A 21,654-nucleotide genomic window follows, 5' to 3' on the forward strand; every position below is an offset into this window, starting at 1 on the left:
GAGAGGATCTTAAGCCCTACACACTCAGCTTCTTTCCTTCTCTTCCTTCCAGGCCGACTCTGAAAGAGCCTCAACGGACACTCTAGGATTCCTGAGAGGAGTCCGAGCCACCAATTTAGTTAACTCTATATTCACTCATTATTTTCCTTGATCCCAGTGATTTACAATAACGTATTCAAAAATAGAAATCTGAGCAGAGTGTTTTGAGAACAGCAAATTTAACGCACAGATCACTATTATCAGCCCAATCTACAGCAGTTCTAAATTAACGAAATTTTTCACTTTGCTCTCCAAGTAAAACCTATTCAATGCAAGATTATCAATTCCTGTAGCAAAAAAAGTAAGCAATAAGCAAATAGGGGGGGAAAGGCAATAAAATGGATTTTCTTTTATTACACCACTAAAAAAAAAAAAAAAACAGGATAAGGATTTATTGCAACCTGAGGAAAAATTGTTTCCTCTGTAACAGATAAAAATTTCTACCAAGTTTTACTGATGAAAAAAGGATAGCTCTATTCACAGTACCCTCCCAACTACTCCCTAAATCACATTTTAAAATCTAAATAAAAGTTTGTTTCTAAATGGTTCCTAAAAAGTAAAAGTGAAACTTTAAGGTTACAGCTTAACTAAGACAGACTGTGCAACCTTTGGAAGCTAGGAGATTTAATTTTTTCTTTTTTGTAAAGCAATTTTTAGCACAGGCTTCCTTCCACACAATTTCCAAATTACTTGTTTGAGAACATTCACCAAATGACTGGTAACTAAGGCTAGATTTCCATGGGAAATTACTGTTTAGGGGGCTAGAACTTCTGCATGAACCATTTTTGGGGGAAATGGTAAAAAGGTAACATCAGTTTGTGTCCAAAGCAGGTAAAAAGAGTAAGAATAAAACCCCTTGTTTTTATTTTTGTCACTTTAATGTAAGACTGAAACTGCTACAGCAATATTTGAGGTTCCACACAGAATTGCATGCTCTGGCTATTAAAGACCTTGGTTAAAGCATTTGAACTTTACTTCTTGAGAAATGAATAAGGAGATTTCAAGAATCTTTATCAGCACACAATCATTCACAACAAACTTCTAGTAGATACTTATTTGTTTCCTACCTTTTCCTAACAAAGGTAATTCTCAACAAAACCCCACCACCATGGAAGGATTCAAAGCTCCTGAGCTCAAAGTGATCAACTCCCACAAGTAACTACAATAGTTCAAATCCCACAAGTTAGGATAGTAGTTCAAAGCTTGATTTAAATGTTTGAAGAAGAGCAAACACCAAATACTGAATACCAAATATATTATTGTTTCTATGAGGTTATGAACCATGAACAAAAACCAGATTGAAATTTTAATTACTCAGTGTCTATTGGTATAAAGCAGTGATCGACAAACTCATTAGTCAACAGAGCCAAATATCAACAGTACTTCTTCAAAATAGACTCGTCCAGGCCGAAAACCAACTTCTGCGCATGGGCCACAAAGTTTCAATCACACTGTACATGCGCCCACACGTGGTATTTTGTGGAAAAGCCACACTCAAGGGGCCAAAGAGCCACATGTGGCTCGTGAGCCGCAGTTTGCCGACCACGGGTATAAAGCCTTCATTTTTTTTTTTTTTTTTTTCTTCCGTGTCCCGGCGCTTGAGGATAGAACCGGCGGACTGACAACCGTCGGCACCGAAGACATGACGCCGAGAAAGCCTTCATTCTTAATGCTTCTCATGGCATCACAGTCTTTAGAAATTAAACAATACATTTTTAGCATTCTACAGTAATCATCACTTTCAAAAACTATAATAAACATCTGCATGTTACACTAACACAATTTTCTACATAAGTATTTTGTCACATTATCAACTTTAGTTTCACTAAATGATAAAATACAAAAAGCTACACAAGACAAAACACCACAGAATGTTTTAATATTCCCTTTCCCAGTTATTGGCTGGTAGCACTTTTTAAGAGAAAGTGATGAAAAATCAGAAATTTTGCGTCCAGTGTTTGACTTCAACTTTTTACTTTCTTATCGTCTTTTGGTACCGCCGTATCCTAAATGAAAAGAGTAAAATTTATATTATTTTTTTTAATGCACTAGAATTGCTTATAAAATTACAACATGATACATTTTATTGTTAGCAAGTGAATAAAAGAGACATGCGAGAAGGAGAGAATGTGAGCCCTGATGGAACAGGGCTATGCACAACAAAGTGCAGCTCCTCCCCAAAACAGCCCTCCCCATCATCCATTCATCATCAAGTCTACTCAAGTTGCTTGCAGCAAATAACTTTTAGTCCAGTAAACCAAAGATGTAGTCTACGTTGGGGCCAATGTGGTTCAGGCAATACTCAAAGTCTAAGCCGAAAAGCAGGAAAACCAATGGAGCCCAAGCTATGTCCTACCACCTCTCACAACTCCAGGGGTAAATAAAAATAATGTGGGGAGAGTTTCGGACTTTCCAATGGCCACACATGCACACGTGCTAAAGGGTTACAAAATGACAGTGTTCCCACCTGAAAAGTCTCTTGATTTTTTTCAGGTTTCCTTTCAGTTATTTGGTAACGTTTTACGATTTTCTTCATATAAATCCCATACATATTAGTTGATATTTATGGTTTTTATAATTTTTGTTTCCACTGAGAATGAGTTTTCTTTTGTCATGTCCTATGTAGTTACATTTTTATATATCCTCCCAATTATAAGGTACTAGTGGCCCGGTGCACAGAATTCATGCACGGGGGAGGGGGTGTTCCTCAGCCCGGTCTGCACCCTCTCCAATCTGGGACCCCCTCAAAGGATGTCCTACTGCCGGTTTACAGGGATCAGACCTAAACCGGCAGTCGGACATCCCTCTTGCAATCAGGGACTGCTGGCTCCTAACCGCTCACCTGCCTGCCTGCCGGTCTGATTGCCCCTAATCACTCTGCCTGCCTGCTGGTCTGATTGCCCCTAATCACTCTGCCTGCCAGCCTGCTCATCCCCAACTGTCCCCCCCCTCCCCGCTGTCCTGATCACCTCCAACTGACCCCCACTGATGGCCTGCTTGCCCCCAACTGGCCCCCTGCTGGTCTGCTTACCCCCAACGGCCTCGCCCCCCACCAGCCTGATCACCCACTACTGCCCTCCCCTCTTGGCCTCTAACCGCCTCTACCTCGGCCCCGCCACCATAGCTTTGTCCAGAAGAACGTCCAGAAGGTCTCCTGGAAGGTCTCCCAGTCTAATTATCATATTACCCTTTTATTAGTATAGATAGAGGCCTGGGGCACGGATGGAGGCCGGCTGGTTTGCCCTGAAGGGTGTCCTGGATCAGGGTGGAGGTTCTCTTGGGGTGTGGGGCAGCCTTGGCGAGGGGCCTGTGGTAGTTTCCAGGCTGGCCACGCCCCCATGGGGTGAGGGTCCCAGCTGGAGGGGCGTGCCCAGCCTGGGTGAGGGGCTGAGGGCTGTTTTCAAGCTGGCCACACTCCCTTCAGGGTGGGGGTCCCTGCTAGGGTGCCTGGCCAGCCTGGGTGAGGGGCTAATGGCTGTTTGCCGGCAGACCAGACCCCCTTCAGGGTGGGGGTCCCCAATGGGGTGACTGGCCTGCCTGGGTGAGGGGCTGATATCTGTTTGCAGGCTGACCACAGCCCCAGGCAACCCAGGCTCCCAGACCCTCCTTGAGCGGAGGCCCCAGCAGCTAGAAGCAGGTATCTGGTATTTATTTATCTTCTATAATTGAAACTTTGTAGCCTTGAGCGGAGCACACAGACAGCCAGGGCAGGCGGGAAGCTTGGCTTCCTCCATCGCCAGGAGCAACCCAAGCCTCCTGTTCACTCCAGCTCCGTGGCTGCCGCCATCTTGATTGGGTTTATTTGCATACTCGCTCCTGATTGGCTGGTGGGCATGGCTTGTGAGTGTAGCAGAGGTATGGTCAATTTGCATTTTCTCTTTTATTAGCTACAGTTAGCATCCAACACCATAGGTTAGTTTTGCTTGTTTTTAAACATGTATATTTATAAATATGAATGTTGTAATCCTATCGTATATATTCTTTTGTGCCTAGTTTCTTTCTATTTGGCAAATGTATCCACATTATTGGATACAACTATGTATTCATTCTCACTGTTGCACAGTTGTCCATAGTATCAATAACTCAATTTATTCGCCCATTTTATTGCTGATGGGTAATCCAGTAAGAGGCTATTATGAATAGGGATGCTATGAATATTCCTGTACTTATCTTTTGGTATACAAGCATATGCATTTCTGTTACTATATATCTGAGAATGAAACTGCTGAGTCTTGGGTTCAATTAGGTAATGCCAAACAGTTTTTCAAAGTGATTGTATTAATTTATATTCACAGCAGCATTAGGAGAATTCCACTGTTACATTTCAAAACCTATTTAAATATATTCTACCAATTTCAAGAATTAATCATTGTTCTATAACTTCCCCCTGCTGAAGAAGACACTCAATACACAGCATCCCATTATTGCCTCATTACTTACCACCTCCCATTCTCTGCTAATTAGCCAAATGTTTACTCCAAATAGTTGTTTTTAAGAATCTTTGCATTTTGCAAAATGTCCTCTTAGTAACTGTAACATTATAATCAAAATCTTGACAATTACTTAAAATACGGTTCAATTTTTACTGAGTTTTACTAAACTTTAAAAGTTCAAATTTCTACCTAGAAAATTCCCTTTTAGAACTTAAAGCAGCGGTTCTCAACCTGTGGGTTGTAACCCCTTTGGCAGTTGAACGACCCTTTCACAGGGGTCGCCTAAGACCATCCTGCATATCAGATATTTACATTATGATTCATAACAGTAGCAACATTACAGTTATGAAGTCGCAACAAAAAAATAATTTTATGGTTGGGTCACAACATGAGAAACTATTTAAAGAGCCAGAAGGTTGAGAACCACTGACTTAAAGGATCCCTAGATATCACAGAATTAAGCAAATATGGACACCAATGTCCAGGAAGGTTTCAGTTAAATCCTTGGTTAGTGGCAGAAATTTAAATCAAATCCTTGTTTGATTTTTAAAGAATGTTTAGAAGTGCAAGAAAAGGATGAATTTGAATTATATTTTAATCTCAGTTAATTGTGCTATTAGTATTTCTGGTGTGCATACCAAATAAAACCATGAGTGCTAAATATATAGTTAATCATCTTCTGAACTTCCATATTTTTGCTCTTACCTGATGCTGTTCTGGTTTTTGTCTGTGAACTTGAACATGCTGAATAGTTACCGGAGTCTCCACAATGCGGGGAGGAAGCACGGCTATTTCCTGTGCCGAAATATGAGGGATAAGATGGGCGGTACCATGAGTCTGAAAAGGGTGTTGTTGTTGCCCTGTAAAGACATAAAAGTGTATCAAGTATTTTTCTTGTGCCTTTAATTTTTAAATACCTTCCTATCCCTACACTATCAGATAAAAATCTTTATTGTGTTTTTTCTTCAATATTCTGGTATATTAGGATTAACATGAATTAAATACTGTTTCATATTTCTGATATTGTTATGGTCATTGCCATGGAAGAAGAAAATGAAAGGGAGAAACAGCTTTCTTTCTGAATTCAAACTTGAATAAAATCTAAACTTAAACTACCAATAATATTGAAGACATTCCAAAATCTGACCCTAAGTTTCTTCCAGCCTTACTTCTATCATTCTCCTACCAAACCAGAATTCTGTTCCCCAAATATTTTTCTTTCCTGCCTATTTTCTCAGATGTCAAGTAAAGTCTTTTTCCTATCTCATGTTATCTAATCAGAATGACATAGGAAGAAGAAATACAATGAAAGAAAATAACACACACAATATTGATCACGGCACATATAGTATACCTTTCCCCATCACCAAAGAACCTGATTTAATAAGGGTAATTCATTATAATTTATTTTCCTTATCAAATCCAGTCAAACTATAAGCAAAACAAAGAACTCTCTAAAGAAATTTTGAATTAAAGACCAAGTGAGATAAATGCAAAGCCTACCTATTGCTACCAAACAAATATCCTAATATTCCTCCAGTTCCCAAGCCAGTCCAGAAACCTGGTCCCGAATTTGCATTTCCTTGTTGTCCTGTGAAAGCACTGCCAAAACCGTAAGTTGCACCAGGCGTTCCTAGAAATAAAAATTATTAATTAAGTATCCTCATTTAAACAAAACATAGCCTATAGAACCAAAGATAATGGGATATTTCAATTATTTCATCTGTACTATTTTTTATTGTTGACACTGTTACAGATGTCCCCATGTCCCACTCCACTCAGCCTCCGCCCTCTCCCCCCAAGCCTTCGCCACATCCTCTGTAGTACTATTTTTTACTAGTACTCAGGCCTCAACTTATAAACAAGTTGAATTCAAAAAGTGTTTTAGTAAAATATGGGTTTATCACTAATGATTTATTTTAGGATGAGGGGTCTTCCTATAAGGTCACATTTGCCCTGCTTAAGATGAGCTATTAGAAAATGACTCCCGCTTATCAGAGTTACTTCCCTTCTGCATCATGAACATTTCTAAAAGCTCCAGGAGACAGCTATGCTTGAGTGTCTAATGGAGGAACCCAAGTGGAGACAGCCAGATATTTGTATCAGTTGGAAAGTCAGGTCTTAAAGGAACCAAAAGTTCTTCTGCTCAGAGGAACTTTTTTTAAACTAATGTGTAATATACATAAAGTATGCAAATCAAACGTGTGAAACTTAATAAATTTATACATATGTACCTGTGTGTGTAACCACTACTCACATCAATAAAACATTTCTACCACACAGAAAGCTTCCACCTCATGACCATTCCCAATAGACACCCACCCACATCAGAGATAAGCCTTTCTCTGACTTCTTTCACCAAACTTTAGTTTTAGCCATACTTGCACTCTTGATAAATGGAATCATATGGTAGGTACTCTTTTGGTCTGGTAAATCACATCTATGAGAGTCAATCCTATTACTGTATATATCAGGTTTTGGGCTTTTAAAAAATAATATGTGGTATTCCATTGAAAGAAAGCACAATTTGTCTCATTCTAATATTAATGGACATCTCATTTCCAGTGTTCGGCTACTGTGCATAAAACTGCTATGAACATTCTTGTGCATGATATTTTGTGTATGTATACATGCATTTCTCTTAGTATGTATCAAGGAATGGAACTACTGGGTCATAGAGTAGGTGTACATTTAGGAGATACTGAGTTTTCCAATGTGTTTTACCATTCTAACTCCTACCAACAAGTTCTAGCTGACTACCCTCAGTTGACTACTTAGCATATAATGTTAGCCATTATGGTGGTTAATAATGAATTCACTATGCTTTTAATCTGCATTCTCCAGATTAATAATGCTAAACACCTTTTCATACTTTTATTGGATATCTGGATATCCGGATATCCTCTTTATTATAAAGCATCTGTTCAAATCCTGTCCATTGTTAAAAGTGAATTGTCTATCTTTTCTTAGATTTGTAGTTCTTTATATATTCTAGATATGCACCTTTTGTTGGATATGTGTCCTATAAATATTTTCCCCAAGTATGTAGCTTGCACTCTTATTTTAAATAGTCTAATTTATCCATCTTTTCTTTCATGGATGGTATTTTTTGTGTTCTAAGATATTTTTGCCTATCCCAAGATCATGACAAATATTTTCCTACAAAAAAATAATATATATATATATATATATATATATATGTATATATTTTTTTCCTACATTTTTATCTAGAAACTTAATTGTTTTACCTTTTATATTGAGATCTATAATACCTGAATAAATTTTTACGTATGGTGTGGGACAAAAGTTCAAGGTAAAAAGCCCTAGCCGGTTTGGCTCAGTGGATAGAGTATCAGCCTGCGGACCGAAGGGTCCCAGGTTCTATTCCCATCAAGGGTGCGTCTCTAGCAGGCTCCTCTCTAGCCCAGGTCCTGGTTAGGGCACGTGCAGGAGGCAACCAATCAATGTGTTTCTCTCACATTGATATTTCTGTCTTTCCACCTCTCTTCCACTCTCTCTAAAAATCAATGGAAAAACACCCTCCGGTGAGGATTAAAAAAAAAAGGTAAATGCTTATTACCAAATCTGATCAAGTTTTTCTGATTAAGATGATTTATAATTTAATCATGCATCCTTAAAATAATAATCACAAATATCCTTATAGAGAAACGGAACAAAAAAGATAAAAGAAGTTGAAAGTAAAAAATAAAATGAAAAGACAAATCTGCTTGGTTTCCCTGTGGCAACCATTTTCTATTTCACAAACTGCACAGGATTCATACCTCACACGAACCCTACTTAGTGCCATTGCCTCAGCAAACATACCTGTGAACCCTGGCTTAAAGCCCGGGGGAGGGGGTCCTGCTGAGTTGGTGAATCCCTGAAAACCGGGAGAATACGGAGGAGACTCAGAATACGGTGGAGGAGAATCTTGACCACCACCAAGGAACAACTTATAAACTCCAAAGGCAATAGCAAGTAGCACCACGATGGTAATCAGTCCACTGATGCCACTGGAATTACTTTTATAATAATCAGAGAACGGGTTAAAGCCATTGTTTTTGCCAGACTCTCTCAATTTCTTCAGGCCAAGTTCCGTGTAATCTAAGTCATACTCCAAGCCACAGGAGCCTCTTAGTACATACTGGTCTTCAGAGGATTCATAGCCTTCACAGCTCACCACAGTTTTTCCAAATTTGTATGCAACATCTAAATCAGTCTTACATTCCCACTGTGAAGAAAAGCAGAAATAAGTTATTAGAACCAAGAGGTTTTTTTTTTCACTTAATATATTATCATTTGGGTTATCTAACTGCCATAAAACTGCAAAATGAAGCAAAAAATGATAAAGTTCAGGACAATAAATATTTCTGCGTTGGGAGGAGGGCAAGCTAGAGGCCTTGAAGATGCTGGTGATGTTAATATTCTACCTCTTAAGTTAGGTGGTGGGTACCTAAGTGTTCATTTTATTATTATTCCTTCATCTTTACATATAGATGTAAGGACTTATTTTGTACATATTAAGTATTCCCTAATTTACAAATTTGAAGCAAATTTTCTAAATTTGAACTTTTTACCACTATTGTTCAAGATGCTTTTAAAATAGGTTTTAAATGATGAGGCTCAAAAATCAGCATCATATATGAAGCTATGGTAGTTACATACAGTATTAGAGATAGTATATAACCTTCTGAGAAAACTTTTGACACAAATTTTTTTAAAACAATTCACTAATGTTCCAGAGTCCCATCCTATAAGTAATTCTCTTACGTTTTTTTAAAAAATATCTCAAAAAATGCAAAAAGAATCCACATTAGTCTCAAAATTTTCCACCTTAAAAAATAGCCCAAGTTTAATTTAAATTCTATAACTTTATTTTGAGCTAAATAAGTAACATGCCTCTTTTTAACAACATTTAAAGAGACACAAGCTAAAATAGATCTGATTGGTTCTATTGCCTATCTGTAAGTTTTTCTGTAAGAGAAAGACAAATGATCTCTCAAACTTCAGGTACACTCTTTAATTTTTTTATAATAGCTTTATTGAGATACTAGAGGCCCAGTGCACGGATTCATGCACATTGAAAGGAAATTAATTAGAAGGTGGCCGGCAGGACTGGGTGAGAGACGGTCCGGATACTCCCTGGAGCCAACCTCCCTCGGTCCCTTCCCAGCCAGCTGCACCTGGGGCGGCGCCAGGGCTCAAAGGGCATCTGCGGAGTGAGCAGGGTCCCTCTGGCAGGTGGGGTCCCTCAGCCTGGCCTGCGGGGATCGGGCTCCCTCCTCTCCAGTTCCAGGGTGCATCACCCGAGAACCGCTGCTGCCAAGTCACCACAGCTCTGTAGCTCCTGCGTTGAGTGTCTGCCCCCTGGTGGTCAGTGCGTGTCATACCTACCAGCCAGTAGGATGGTAGGATGGTCGCTCAGCCTTTTACATATATAGATAATTCATATACCATATATCATCCATTCCAATAGTTTTTTAGTGTATTCACAGAGTTGAATATACTAAAACCATCACCACAATCAATTTTAGAATGTTTTCATTACCACAAAAAGAAATCTCATATCTATTAGCAGTCACTCCCTACTTCCCCTGCTAATCTCCCTGATCTAGGCAATCACCAATCTGTCTCTATGGATTTCCCTATTCTGGACATTTCATATAAATGGAACCATACAACAGGTGGTCTTCAGTGACTGACTTCTTTCACTTAGCATAATGTTTTTCAAGGTTCATGTTGCAGCAAGTATCAGTATTTCATTCCTTTCTATGGCTAAATAATATTCCATTGTATGGATATACCCTATTATGTTTATTCATTCATCAATAATGGACATTTGAGTTGTTTCTATTTTTTGGCTATTATGAATGATGCTGCTAAAAATATTTATATACAAGCTTTTGTGTGGACATGTTTTCAATTCTCGGGTATATTCTTAAGAGTGGAATGATTGGGGCATATGGTAACTATACGTTTAGCCTTTTGAGGAACTGCCAGACAATTCTCCAAATAGGCTGCACCATTTTACATTCCTAACAGAAATGTATGAGAGTTTCTCCACATCTTCACCAACATTTATTATTATCTATTTTTTATATGATAGCCTATTGGGTATGTGATATCTATTGGGTATTAACTGGCATCTTATTGTGTTTCTTTTTAATACATTTTATTGATTTTTTACAGAGAGAAAGGGAGATAGGGAGTTAGAAACATTGATGAGAGAGAAACATTGATCAGCTGCCTCCTGCACACTTCCCACCAGGGATGTGCCTGCAACCAAGGTACATGCCCTTGACCGGAATCAAACCTAGGACCCTTCAGTCCACAGGCTGACGCTCTATCCACTGAGCCAAACCAGTCAGGGCTTATTGTGGTTTTGACTTGTTTTTCCCTGATAGCTAATGATGCTGAACATTTTTTCATGAGCTTGTTGGTCATTTGCATATCTTCTTTGAAGAAATATCTTGTTTCCAGTGATCCCATTGCTAGGAATATATGCTAAAAAACCCAAAATACTAATCGGAAAGAATATATACACCCCTATGTTCATAGCAGCCCTATTTACAGTAGCTAAGATCTGAAAATAGCCCAAGTGCCCTTCAGTAGATGAGTAGATAAAAAAGATGTGGTACATTTATACCATGGAATACTATGCAGCTGTAAAAAAGAAGGATCTCTTACTCTTTGAGATATCACGGGAGGACCTGGAGAGTATTATGCTAAGCGAAATAAGTCAGTCAGAGAAAGACTAGTATCACATGGTCTCACTCATATGTGGAGTCTAAACAAAATAAACTGATGAACAAAATAGATTCAGAGACACAGAAGCATGGAACAGACTGTGGAATCACAGAAGGAAGGCAGGGATGGGTTGGTAGGTGAGTGGGAAGAGATTAAGCAAAGAACTTACATGCATACTAGAGGCCCGGTGCACAAAAATTTGTGCACTTGGGAGGCCAGGGTCCCTCAGGCCAGCCTGTGCCCTCTCACAGTCTGGGACCCCTTGGGGGAAGTCCACCTGCTGGCTTAGGCCCGCTCCCCAGGAAATCAGGCCTAAGCTGACAGTCAGACTTCCCTCTGGCAGCCCGGAAGCCCTCAAGGGATGTCCAACTAACAACTCAGAACCGCCCCCTGCGCACCTAAGCCATTAGCTGGACATCCTTAGCACCACGGAGGTGGGAGAGGCTCTCACCACCACCGCTGAAGTGGCCAGCCATGAGCTGGCTTCTGGCTGAGTGGCAGCTCCTGCATTGAGCACCTGCCCCATGGTGGTCAGTGTGCATCATAGTGACCAGTCATTCTGGGTCAATTTGCATATTACCTTTTATTATATAGGATTATTATATAGGACATGCATAATCCATGGACACAGACAGTAGTGTGGTGAAGGCCTGGGGCAGGGGGTGGGCTAGAAAGGGTCAATGGGGGGAAAGGGGGACTTTCAAGAATAAAGATAAAAAATTTTTTTAATGTCTAGTCAGATGTTTTGCCCACTTTTAAATTTGGTTGTCTTCTTTATTGAGTTGTAATAATTCTTTCTATATTCTAGATATAAGTCCCCTATCAGATATATTTGCAAAAGCTTTCTCCCATTGTGTAGGTTGTCTTTTCACTTTCTTAATGGTCTCCTTTGAAGACCAAAAGTTTTTAATTTGAATAATACAATTTTTCTATTTTGTTGTCTTTATTGTTGCTTCATTATTTTTTAAATAATTTTATTTGAAGGAAGATTTATAAACTTGCTAATTTAGGTAAATAAGACAAGCAAAATCTCTATTGGTATTTCATGTTAATTGTCACTTTCTTAATAGTGTATATTAAAAATAGCTCTAATTATATTTACATTTTTGGAACTGAAAAAGGCTCTCTCCTGCTGCTATACTTATGTTAATGTAAGATATCCCCTACACTGCACTTCTTTGCTCATGCTATTCCCTTCTCTATCTCTTTAGCTCTAAAAAATCTTACCCTTCCTTCCTAATGCAGCACATACCTTCTTTAAGTCTTCCCCAATCCCTTCAATGTTATAAATGACATGACTTTGTAACACTTTGTTGGCATCTACATGTAATTTGAGTGCTTGTCTTATCTCTTCTACTAGGAAGAGAGTGTCTTGAGGCTTATGGCACCATCTTATTTATAAGATGGAAAAGTCATTCATTAAACATAATTTTTTCTAATCAATTTCATATATGTTTAATGAATGACTTCTCCATTAGTATCTTTTTATCCAATTGACTGTAAATGCAAAATGAAAGTGGGACTCTGCTCTAACCTGACAATTCTGTGATTCAGTTAGCAATAATAGGAAAAAATGTTGTGAAATAAGTATTACCTAGTAAATATGAACTCCCTCTGAACTGCACAGACCACTAGGTTTTTTTGGGGGTTTTGTTCTTGTGGGTTTTTTCTCCCCCAATATATTTTCATTGATTTCAGAAAGGAAGGGAGAGGGAGAAAGAGACAGAAACATCAATGATGAGCGAATCACTGATCAGCCACCTCCCTCATGCCCCACATTGGGGATCAAGCCCGCAACCAAGGCAACATGCCCTGACTGAGAATTGAACTGCGACCCCCTGGTTCACAGACCATGCATAATTATCATGCTGATGGAAGTGGCAATTGTCAACACAAGTTTCTTGCAAATAACCAACTATCTTAAATTCTTTTGAAAGCAGGCAGAATACAAAGTAGAAATATATTAGTATTGATTTAAACTGAATTCATTCAATAAATTTCTAAAGAATAAATTTTGGAACTTCAAAAAGATGGCCCAACCTAAGTACAAAATGCCAGTCCCAAAGACAACAAATGAAGCCCATGGAAATGCTTTTGTGCAGGAGCAGCCACCCTCAGTTCTAAAACAACTTTAGAATCAAGTGTGTGAAGCACAAAAGGGACACATATACCCCATTTACAACCTACAATTCCTTATCATCTTAACTTTACTTCTTAAGGGCAGGTTGGTATTCCTGAGGAAATGACATAAAAATGACACCCAGGAGAAATCCTCTACTCCCCCCAAGTATGTGAAAGAAAATTTACTAACGTCTTGAATATTTCCAGGCTTTAAAATCAGTTTATTTCTTTTGGAGCATTTTTCTTCCAGAGAATAAATGACTGATTTATGTCTATATATTTTAGGTTAAACTGAGATTTTCTATATATGCTTCTCCAAAATACTGAATAATGTCCCGATAAACACTTTATTAAATAAAAATCCCATTTAGACAGACATCAATGTAATGAATATTACCTGTACATCGTAACCATCCCAGCCTTTGTTCTGGCACTGTATAACTTTTGGAGTATAAGTATCACATCCAGCTGTGCCTCCAATACATCTCAGCTGTGGAATCGGATTCAACCTACGGGAGGTGGTATAGCGATCATAGTGGAGGGTAAGAGCTTGTATATCCCGCAACAATATTCTGTCTGAAATCGTAAGAACACAGATAACCATATAGTAAATACCTTGCAAAACTTAGACAGTTAATTAAATAAAACTCTTGTCATATTAAATACTCTGAAAAGTAAGGGTCTTTCTCGCTGTTTGAGGATGACTAAGAAAGAGAAGAGGAAACACTCTCCCAAAGCCATACCAATAGCGTTCAGGCTTCTTGCACAAAATTCAGGTGGTCACACCTTTAAACTGCTTATATGCTGAAATATACTATGGTACAACAACATCAACGGATAATTAAAATAGCAAAAAATATACATCAATGTTCCTGAAGCACAATTAAAGACTTAAATGCTAACAGGTGAATGGCTTAATAAAATTTTGCCTTATTCATACCATGGAAATATTCTACAGTAGTTAAAATGAGTGAACTGGAACTCATGAATCAGACTAGAAATAGTAACAACATTTATGCAAAATGCAAGTTGCAGAATGTTTAGTATGACAGAATTACATAAACCTTGAAAACAAGCAAAACAGTACTACATACTGTTAATGTTTACATAATAATGTATATAATGTACATACTATGACAGTATGGGAACACAAACAAGAATAATTAAACTCCAAATTCAGATGAGTATCTCTGAGGAGAGACGGAGAGAAGAGGCTTTAACTAGCTCTCTATCCCTAATGTTTTATTACTTTGGGGGTGGGAGATTTGCTGCCAAAATGATAAAATGTGAAGATTCAATAAAAATGGGTGGTGGGTATATATGGGTGTTCATTGTGTACATGTTTAAATATTTAAAATATTTCACAACTTTAAAAGTCAAAACATTTAAACTGTTTTACAAATTAAAAATCACATTGACTGCCGAAACCGGTTTGGCTCAGTGGATAGAGCGTCGGCCTGCGGACTGAGGGGTCCCGGGTTCGATTCCGGTCAAGGGCATGTACCTGGGTTGTGGGCACATCCCCAGTGGGAGATGTGCAGGAGGCAGCTGATCGATGTTTCTCTCTCATCGATGTTTCTAGCTCTCTATCTCTCTCCCTTCCTCTCTGTAAAAAATCAATAAAATATATTTAAAAAAAAAAAAGAATAACGCAAGCTACAATTTAAAAAAAAAAAAAAAAAAATCACATTGACAAAGAAGCTTAAACCCTAGAGTGCCAGGGAGCGCGATCGCGCGCACTCCTCCTGTCTTTCGCCAAAAGTGCCGGGAGCGCTATCGCAATTTTTTTTCTACTAGTATTTTATAATACAATCCGCAAACAATATATGTCAAAGATGAAAACAAATGTAGTAAAGGTTTCCTTAAGTTTTTGAATATGTAACTTCATTTACTTGCGATTCATAATTTTTTTCCTAAACTGCTGTAAAATCAGCAAAAATGCCTTGGCAATTTTAGCATAGTTCCTAGGATATTGGTTGGCACTCAAAGGGTTAAGAATAAAAAATCAAGACGAGGAAATTATGTCTGGTATTCATGTACATAAATGAATTTTAAAGTGTTATTGGAAAATAGTCTTCCTACTTATCACCCTTGGATTATGATGGAAGATGACTGTGGACTGGTTCATTCAATATCCATTTTACCCTCAAACTGACAGCCTCCTTGCAAAATTAAGAGGATTCCAAACACTCTTGCAGCTGTTATTTCCAAAACAGAAACTCCAGGCAGGTGTGGCAAGCAGACTGTGCTGTGTGGGTCCTTCGGCGAGCAAGCAGTTGTGGGGGCTCTGGGTTTCCTGACAGCGCTCCAGTACCCCATAATTAACTCCGTGGATGTCAAGAGGCTTCATGTGAGCAACCCACTTTTCATTGCTGTATGTGGCAGGCATCACTCTCTACCATTTTGTTAGCACCTAATTTCCTATATTCAACATGTCAAATTATCAGAATTTTCTACCACCCAAATTCCACTAAAACTATAATAAATTGATTGTTTTGATGATGTGAACGAATGACGTCATGTAAAACAGAAAAGGAGATGGCAAAGGAATTTGGAAAGGTGCAAGCCTACAGGAGGTATAATGGTAGGTGAGTAGACGGACATAAAAGCCAAATGCCAGACCAGGAAGGCAGAAAACTGAAAACCAATCTGGTATAAATAATAGAAGCCCTAAAAATAAAAATAATAATAAAACAGGAATTGGCAGGTCAAAGCTTCCTGAAAAGAAGCTACATCCCAGAACCTCTCCCCAACTCTGTGCTGCTGCCACTGCCCCTTCTCCACCCAGGAAAATGTCTGGAGAGGGTAAAACCCTAGAGCTCTGTACTAGGGGATGTTGGGCACAATAGAGGGCATAGGTACAAAAACATAAAAGGGATTCCAGTAACTGCATGACTCTGAAAGCTGAAAGCATGAACCTCTCCCCACCTGGTTCACAAAACACTAGCAACCATTCCCTGGCCCTCTGAGTGAGTGACTGAAAGTCTATTCCCTTTGTAACCTAACCAAAAAAGAAATATTTAAATATACTAACATCAGGAGTTCCCAAACGAAGAACTACCCAAGCATCCCTATAGTCACCAGGTCACCCCACAGTAAAGTTCAAAGTTCAAAAGCAGTAATCATACACTAATAGCTTCCAATCAGCTTTTTGGTTTGCACCCTTGATTTAGAGCAGACAGCCAAGAATTACTAAAAATTATGAGGAAAGCCCCTAACATGGAATACAACCACCACAAAAACACTTTGGAGTTAAGAGAGACTATACTGAGAGAAGAAAACTTTTTAAAAAATTTTTAAAGCTATGATATCCTCAAAGTTACTATAAAAGAACACTCAGAGAACAAAACAAGAGCTCTTGGAAATTCAAATCAGGGCAGCTGAGATGAAAAACTCAATAGAACTATTAAAAGTTAAAGATAAGAAAATTTCCTAGAAAACAGAGCAAAAAGATGGAAAGTAGGAGGGGGGTAGAAAATCTGCTGCTTAAGTTAAAAAACATAGGCATTTCCTATCACCAAATCACAAATGCAATATTGGTACACTTCCCACCAGGCCTTAACATCTTTACTCCGTAGAGCAAAAATGGAATTTTAAACGTTTAAACGTCATACTTTAATTCCAATTTAACAGCGCACATCATTTATTAAGTGGAAATCTGTATGTATGTGATATACATACACACGTACATATATTAATAACAAGTAATATTATTGGTCCCACAAAAATTCGTTAGAGAAGTCTAATAACATAGTAATATAAAAGAACCTTTTCCCTAAAAATCACATCATGTTCCATCACACACACAAAAATTATAAGATGAAAATACTTCTTCAATTCCAGAATATGGTGAAAAACAGAAGAGCTAGCGTCACGCCATGTGCTTCACTGTAATGGTCACAACAAGAAGCACGAGTTAAGCTCAAATATATGATCTGCTAACCTACCTACAGGCTTGCTGCCCTGTCCCTTAAGTGTGACTCCGACGCTGACGGTGTCAAGGAAACTGCCAGCCCTAGCAACAGGCAGCCATGACAACAGCCAGCGACATCCGGTAGTCATGACAACAAAGCCAGAAGCGCAGGTGAGCCTCGAGCTTTCCCCGCCAGACACCCGGATGTGGGCCGTTGCCCGAGAAGTGACGCTGGACAATTTCTAGGAGTCCAGGGAAGGAAGGAAGGGGACGTTAAGAATACAGAGTCGTTCCGTCCCACCAACTCCCCAACAGTCCCCGCTCTCCCGGCGGAGGTCTGGGAAGAGAAAAGGCACCGATGAATAGTGAAAGGGATGAAAATGAGGAACTACGGCAGAAAAGCTCAAGGGAACGAAAATGGTCGCCCGCGGGGCCTCCCAGAGCAGGCTCCAGATGGCAGGCAGCAAGGGGCGATGAAGACAGTACTCACTAGGGTCGTTCCAGCCCAGGGCAGGGCCTGCGATCAGAAGCAAAAGGAGGCCGAGAAGAGGGCTGCGTCTGTCCGCTCCGGGCCCACCGGCCGCGGCCATGGCGCTGGGCGAAGGTGGTGCGCGGCTACCAGGCACTCGCGGACCGGAACCGAGACTGTGGAAATCCGCGCGCAGATGCTCAGTGACGCCGGGAACTCCAGCCGCGGAGAAGGGAAGGTGTCTGCCCCAGAGCCCCAGCCGCTGCGAAGGTCCGCGCCTGCCACACGTCACTGCCGCTGCTGCGCGCGTGGGAGCCTGGGTGAACGCTGCTGGCCCCGCCCCTTAGTGTGACAGGGGCAGGGCCCGTCGTTGGGGGCGGAGCCAAACGGGTGATGCAACGCTGTGGGTGGGGCCAAGGAGCTCGCTTAGGTGCAGTGGTCGGAGTGAAACCTTCGCAATGCAAAATCCAAGTGTGCAGTCGAGTTATGTATTTCCAAAATCTCAATAACCGTCCCCAGGGAAGTTATTGTGCCTTATTCAACTTTAGGTCTTCAGCATCTAGCATAGCTCCTGGCTCATGATTCGTATTCTATTACTGTTTGCTACAGAGAGAATTCGAGCGAAAGGTAGCATGGAACTATAGTCCGCTTTCAGCGGTTCAGAGCCTTTATATATTCGGTTGTGCGTGGTGGCAGTAAGAATTCACAAACTATCAGGAAGAGAAACTATTACCTAACTAAAGAACAGGACAGAGAAAACAGTTCTAAGAGTACAGAGGCAACATCTTTGAGGTCTGACAGGCCTAGGTTTCTCTCATTCATTCAACATATATAGAGTGAATGCCTACTATGTGTCAGCTACTGTTTTAGGCATGGAGGATACAGCCAAGGTCCCTGTACTCATGGATCTTATATTAACGTGGCATAGGGACACAAAACTAGGCAATCCTATATAATAAAAGGCTAATATGCAAATCAACCAAATGGTGGAGCAACTGGTTGCTAAGCCGTGCACTGACCACCAGGGGGCAGACACTCAATGCAGGAGCTGCCCCCTGGTGGTCAGCGTGCTCCAACAGGGGGAACACAGCTCAGCCAAAAGCCAGGCTCACAGCTGGTGAGCACAGCTGCAGTGGCAGGCTGAGGGACCCCCCTCAAGTGCACAAATGTTATATTAAAGAATACAATTATATTAAAGAATCTAGAATAATTATATTAAAGAATCATTTTTCAAGTGGGCTATATGTACTTTGACTATGTTATTTTTAAGAATCCTTTTAGAAATACTGAATTATTAAAAATTAAAAATTATATCTGGAATTTCCTTCAAAATAATATGGGCGAAATAATATCGTAGATGAGAAGTTGATGGGGAATATAGATAAAACAACATTAACAACGTGTTAACTATTTAGGGTAGCTAATGGAACATGGAAATTCATTGTACTATTTAGACTACCTTTTATATATTTAAAATTTTTCCATAATAAAGAGGGTTTTTTTAAACTAAAAAAAAAAATACTACAACTAAACTCTTCTCTGGGGTTTCTCTGACTTGATCTGTAAGAGTAATTCCATCCAGCTGGTATGGCTTAGTGGCTGAGCATTGTCCTGTGTACCAAGAGGTTGCTGGTTCAATCCCTGGTCAGGGCACATGCCCAGGTTGCAAGCTCAATCCCTTGGTGGGGGCTATGCAGAAGTCAGCCAATCAATATTTCTCTGTCATCAATGTTTCTATCTCTCTCTCCCTCTCCCTTCCTCTCTCTCTAAAAATCAATACAAATATATTTAACTTAAAAAAGAGTAAGTTCCAAATTAACAAAATTGTAGGATTAAATCAGATTTAAAACAACAGGCATATAGCAGCTGCTCAATAAACAATAGCTCTCTCTCTCACCCTCATCCCCATCTTTGTGAATTAACTTTGGAGGACAACAAGCCATCTGAAAGAAAAGTTTTGCAACTATGAAAGATTATTATATAATATGTAGAGAACATTTAAAGGATATAACATTACTGTTTAAGATTCACTTGGCAAAAAAAAAAGATTCACTTGGCAAACTGATGAAGAAAACTCCTGACATTCTGCCCTTTCAGACAATTATTTTCAAGCTTTAGTTTGCATAGGAAATCTTTGGGGTGCTTGTTAAAATTTCAGATTCTAGGCTCTGTTCACAAAAGTTCTGATTCAGAATGTCTGGAGCGGGACCCAGAAGTTTGCATGTTTAGGAAACATCCCAAAGAATTCTGTTATAGGTGGTCTTTGAAATACAACATTTGAACATACTGTTTTTAAAGTCTCAAGTAACTCTAGACAACATCTGTAGACCAAAAATAGTCCTTAGGGTCTCTGTGGATCTCATGCAAAAGTCAAAGGAACACAAATTCTTAGGATTCAGTAACTATGGAAGCAAAAGAGCCCTCTAACCCAGCGGTTCTCAACCTGTGGGTCGAGACCCCTTTGGGAGTCGAACGACCCTTTCACAGGGGTCGCCTAAGACCATCAGAAAACACATATATAACGCATATAAAACGCATATTGTTTTTGTGATTAATCACTATGCTTTAATTGTTCAATTTGTAACTAAAAATAAATCCTGCATATCAGATATTTACATTACAATTCATAACAGTAGCAAAATTACAGTTATGAAGTAGCAACGAAAATAATTTTATGGTTGGGGGTCACCACAACATGAGGAACTGTATTGAAGGGTCACTGCATTAGGAAGGTTGAGAACCACTGCCTAACCTAAAGAACAATCCCAGTTGCCCATAAAGGTCATCAAGGATAAATGTCTGTAATGCCCAACCCATTATATTCACAAGAGGAAACTGGGAAACTAGCATTTAACTCGGCCACCAGGGCTTTTGGAAGCTCCAAAAGGCTTCCTAAAATGTGACCTTTCTCCATGAGCCAAGCCATGAGCCTATGAGATGAGAACCTATCACTTCCCAATACCCCACCACTGATCAGCTGTCTCTCTGCTATGTTCTCTCAACCTTCCCTGCTTTCAAGGACGGAATACTGTGGAACAAAACAAAAGGTGTTAGTGGTTGAGTATTTAGGATGGAGTCATTTACTTCTCTAGGAATTCTACCTACCCCTTTCAAGATGGTTGGTGAGCATATGTCGGCTTCAGTTTAGAAAACAAAGCTAGTGGTTCACAAATTGTCTAAACAGTACCATTTCCACAACGTATGTTCAAGTGTGCCTTGTGGTTTTGCTACCACCACCCTTAAATGGAAACTCTTTTTTCATGGTGCAGAAGATGACAGAACTTTTTGTGCTAACTTGAACAGAAAAAAAATTCTCCTCCACGGGACACCTTTAGGTTTATTTGGGGCATTGAGCCTCAAGAAGAGACCTGTTTTAAATTTTTTATTTTGAAAGTATTCAACCCGGAAAGTAGTGGAGGGAAGCAGGGTACTTTAGTCCCCAGTAGCTCTCATTTTAAAGCATGTTGGAAACACCTCTTCTAACCGTACACTCAACAAGGTCTTATATGCCACTTTATCTTGGTCTGATTGTTACAGAAAAAATGATGCTTACAGAAGACCGGAGAAAAACCAAGCAACGCCCAGAGAAATGGAGATACACTGTTTATTACACCAGCGGGCCCAGAGGGAGATGTTTCCCAAATTTCAGAACAAAAACATGGAGGAAGCTTTCCCTATTTGTATCTTTCCCCCCTCCCCTTTGTCTCCCAAATAAGGGTTTTTCCGGACCTTACGTTAGATAACTAGCCTACAAGGTCAGACAGCCAAGTTTATCTTCCCTATTGTTCAAGCAGCTAGAAAGCAAAGTTAATTTACCCAGTAAGGGGCCGCCTAAAAATAACAGAGTTGACTCACAGAATACGGGATCATGTAATAGCAGAGAATTTTAAACAGTAGTTTTACAAAAATAGGGGTTAGCCTTCTCATGATGA

General features: G+C 39.6%; 1 protein-coding gene and 1 pseudogene across 1 annotated transcript; both read right to left on the reverse strand.

The window, feature by feature from the left end:
• Positions 1 to 898: 898 nt before the first annotated feature.
• SARAF (store-operated calcium entry associated regulatory factor) lies at positions 899 to 17,979 on the reverse strand. Its single transcript, XM_014453597.2, has 6 exons — positions 17,744 to 17,979; positions 13,738 to 13,916; positions 8,298 to 8,703; positions 5,976 to 6,105; positions 5,178 to 5,332; positions 899 to 2,045 (listed from the first exon to the last, which is right to left on the reverse strand). Exons 1-6 carry the CDS (start codon positions 17,841 to 17,843, stop codon positions 2,020 to 2,022), a joined length of 996 nt encoding a protein of 331 aa, XP_014309083.1. The 5' UTR covers positions 17,844 to 17,979; the 3' UTR covers positions 899 to 2,019.
• LOC111825443 lies at positions 1,624 to 1,753 on the reverse strand (annotated as a pseudogene).
• Positions 17,980 to 21,654: the final 3,675 nt, after the last annotated feature.

This window comes from Myotis lucifugus, unplaced genomic scaffold (assembly GCF_000147115.1).
Source record: "Myotis lucifugus unplaced genomic scaffold, Myoluc2.0 scaffold_26, whole genome shotgun sequence".
NCBI lineage: Eukaryota > Metazoa > Chordata > Mammalia > Chiroptera > Vespertilionidae > Myotis > Myotis lucifugus.

Coding starts and splice junctions, on each gene's coding strand:
- SARAF (XM_014453597.2), bottom strand. CDS start 17,843: ATGGCCGCGGCCGGTGGGCCCGGAGCGGACAGACGCAGCCCTCTTCTC. Junction 8,704..13,737: donor GGGATGGTTACGATGTACAG/GTAATATTCATT, acceptor TTTTCTTCACAG/TGGGAATGTAAGACTGATTT. Junction 2,046..5,177: donor AAAAACCAGAACAGCATCAG/GTAAGAGCAAAA, acceptor CTTTTCATTTAG/GATACGGCGGTACCAAAAGA.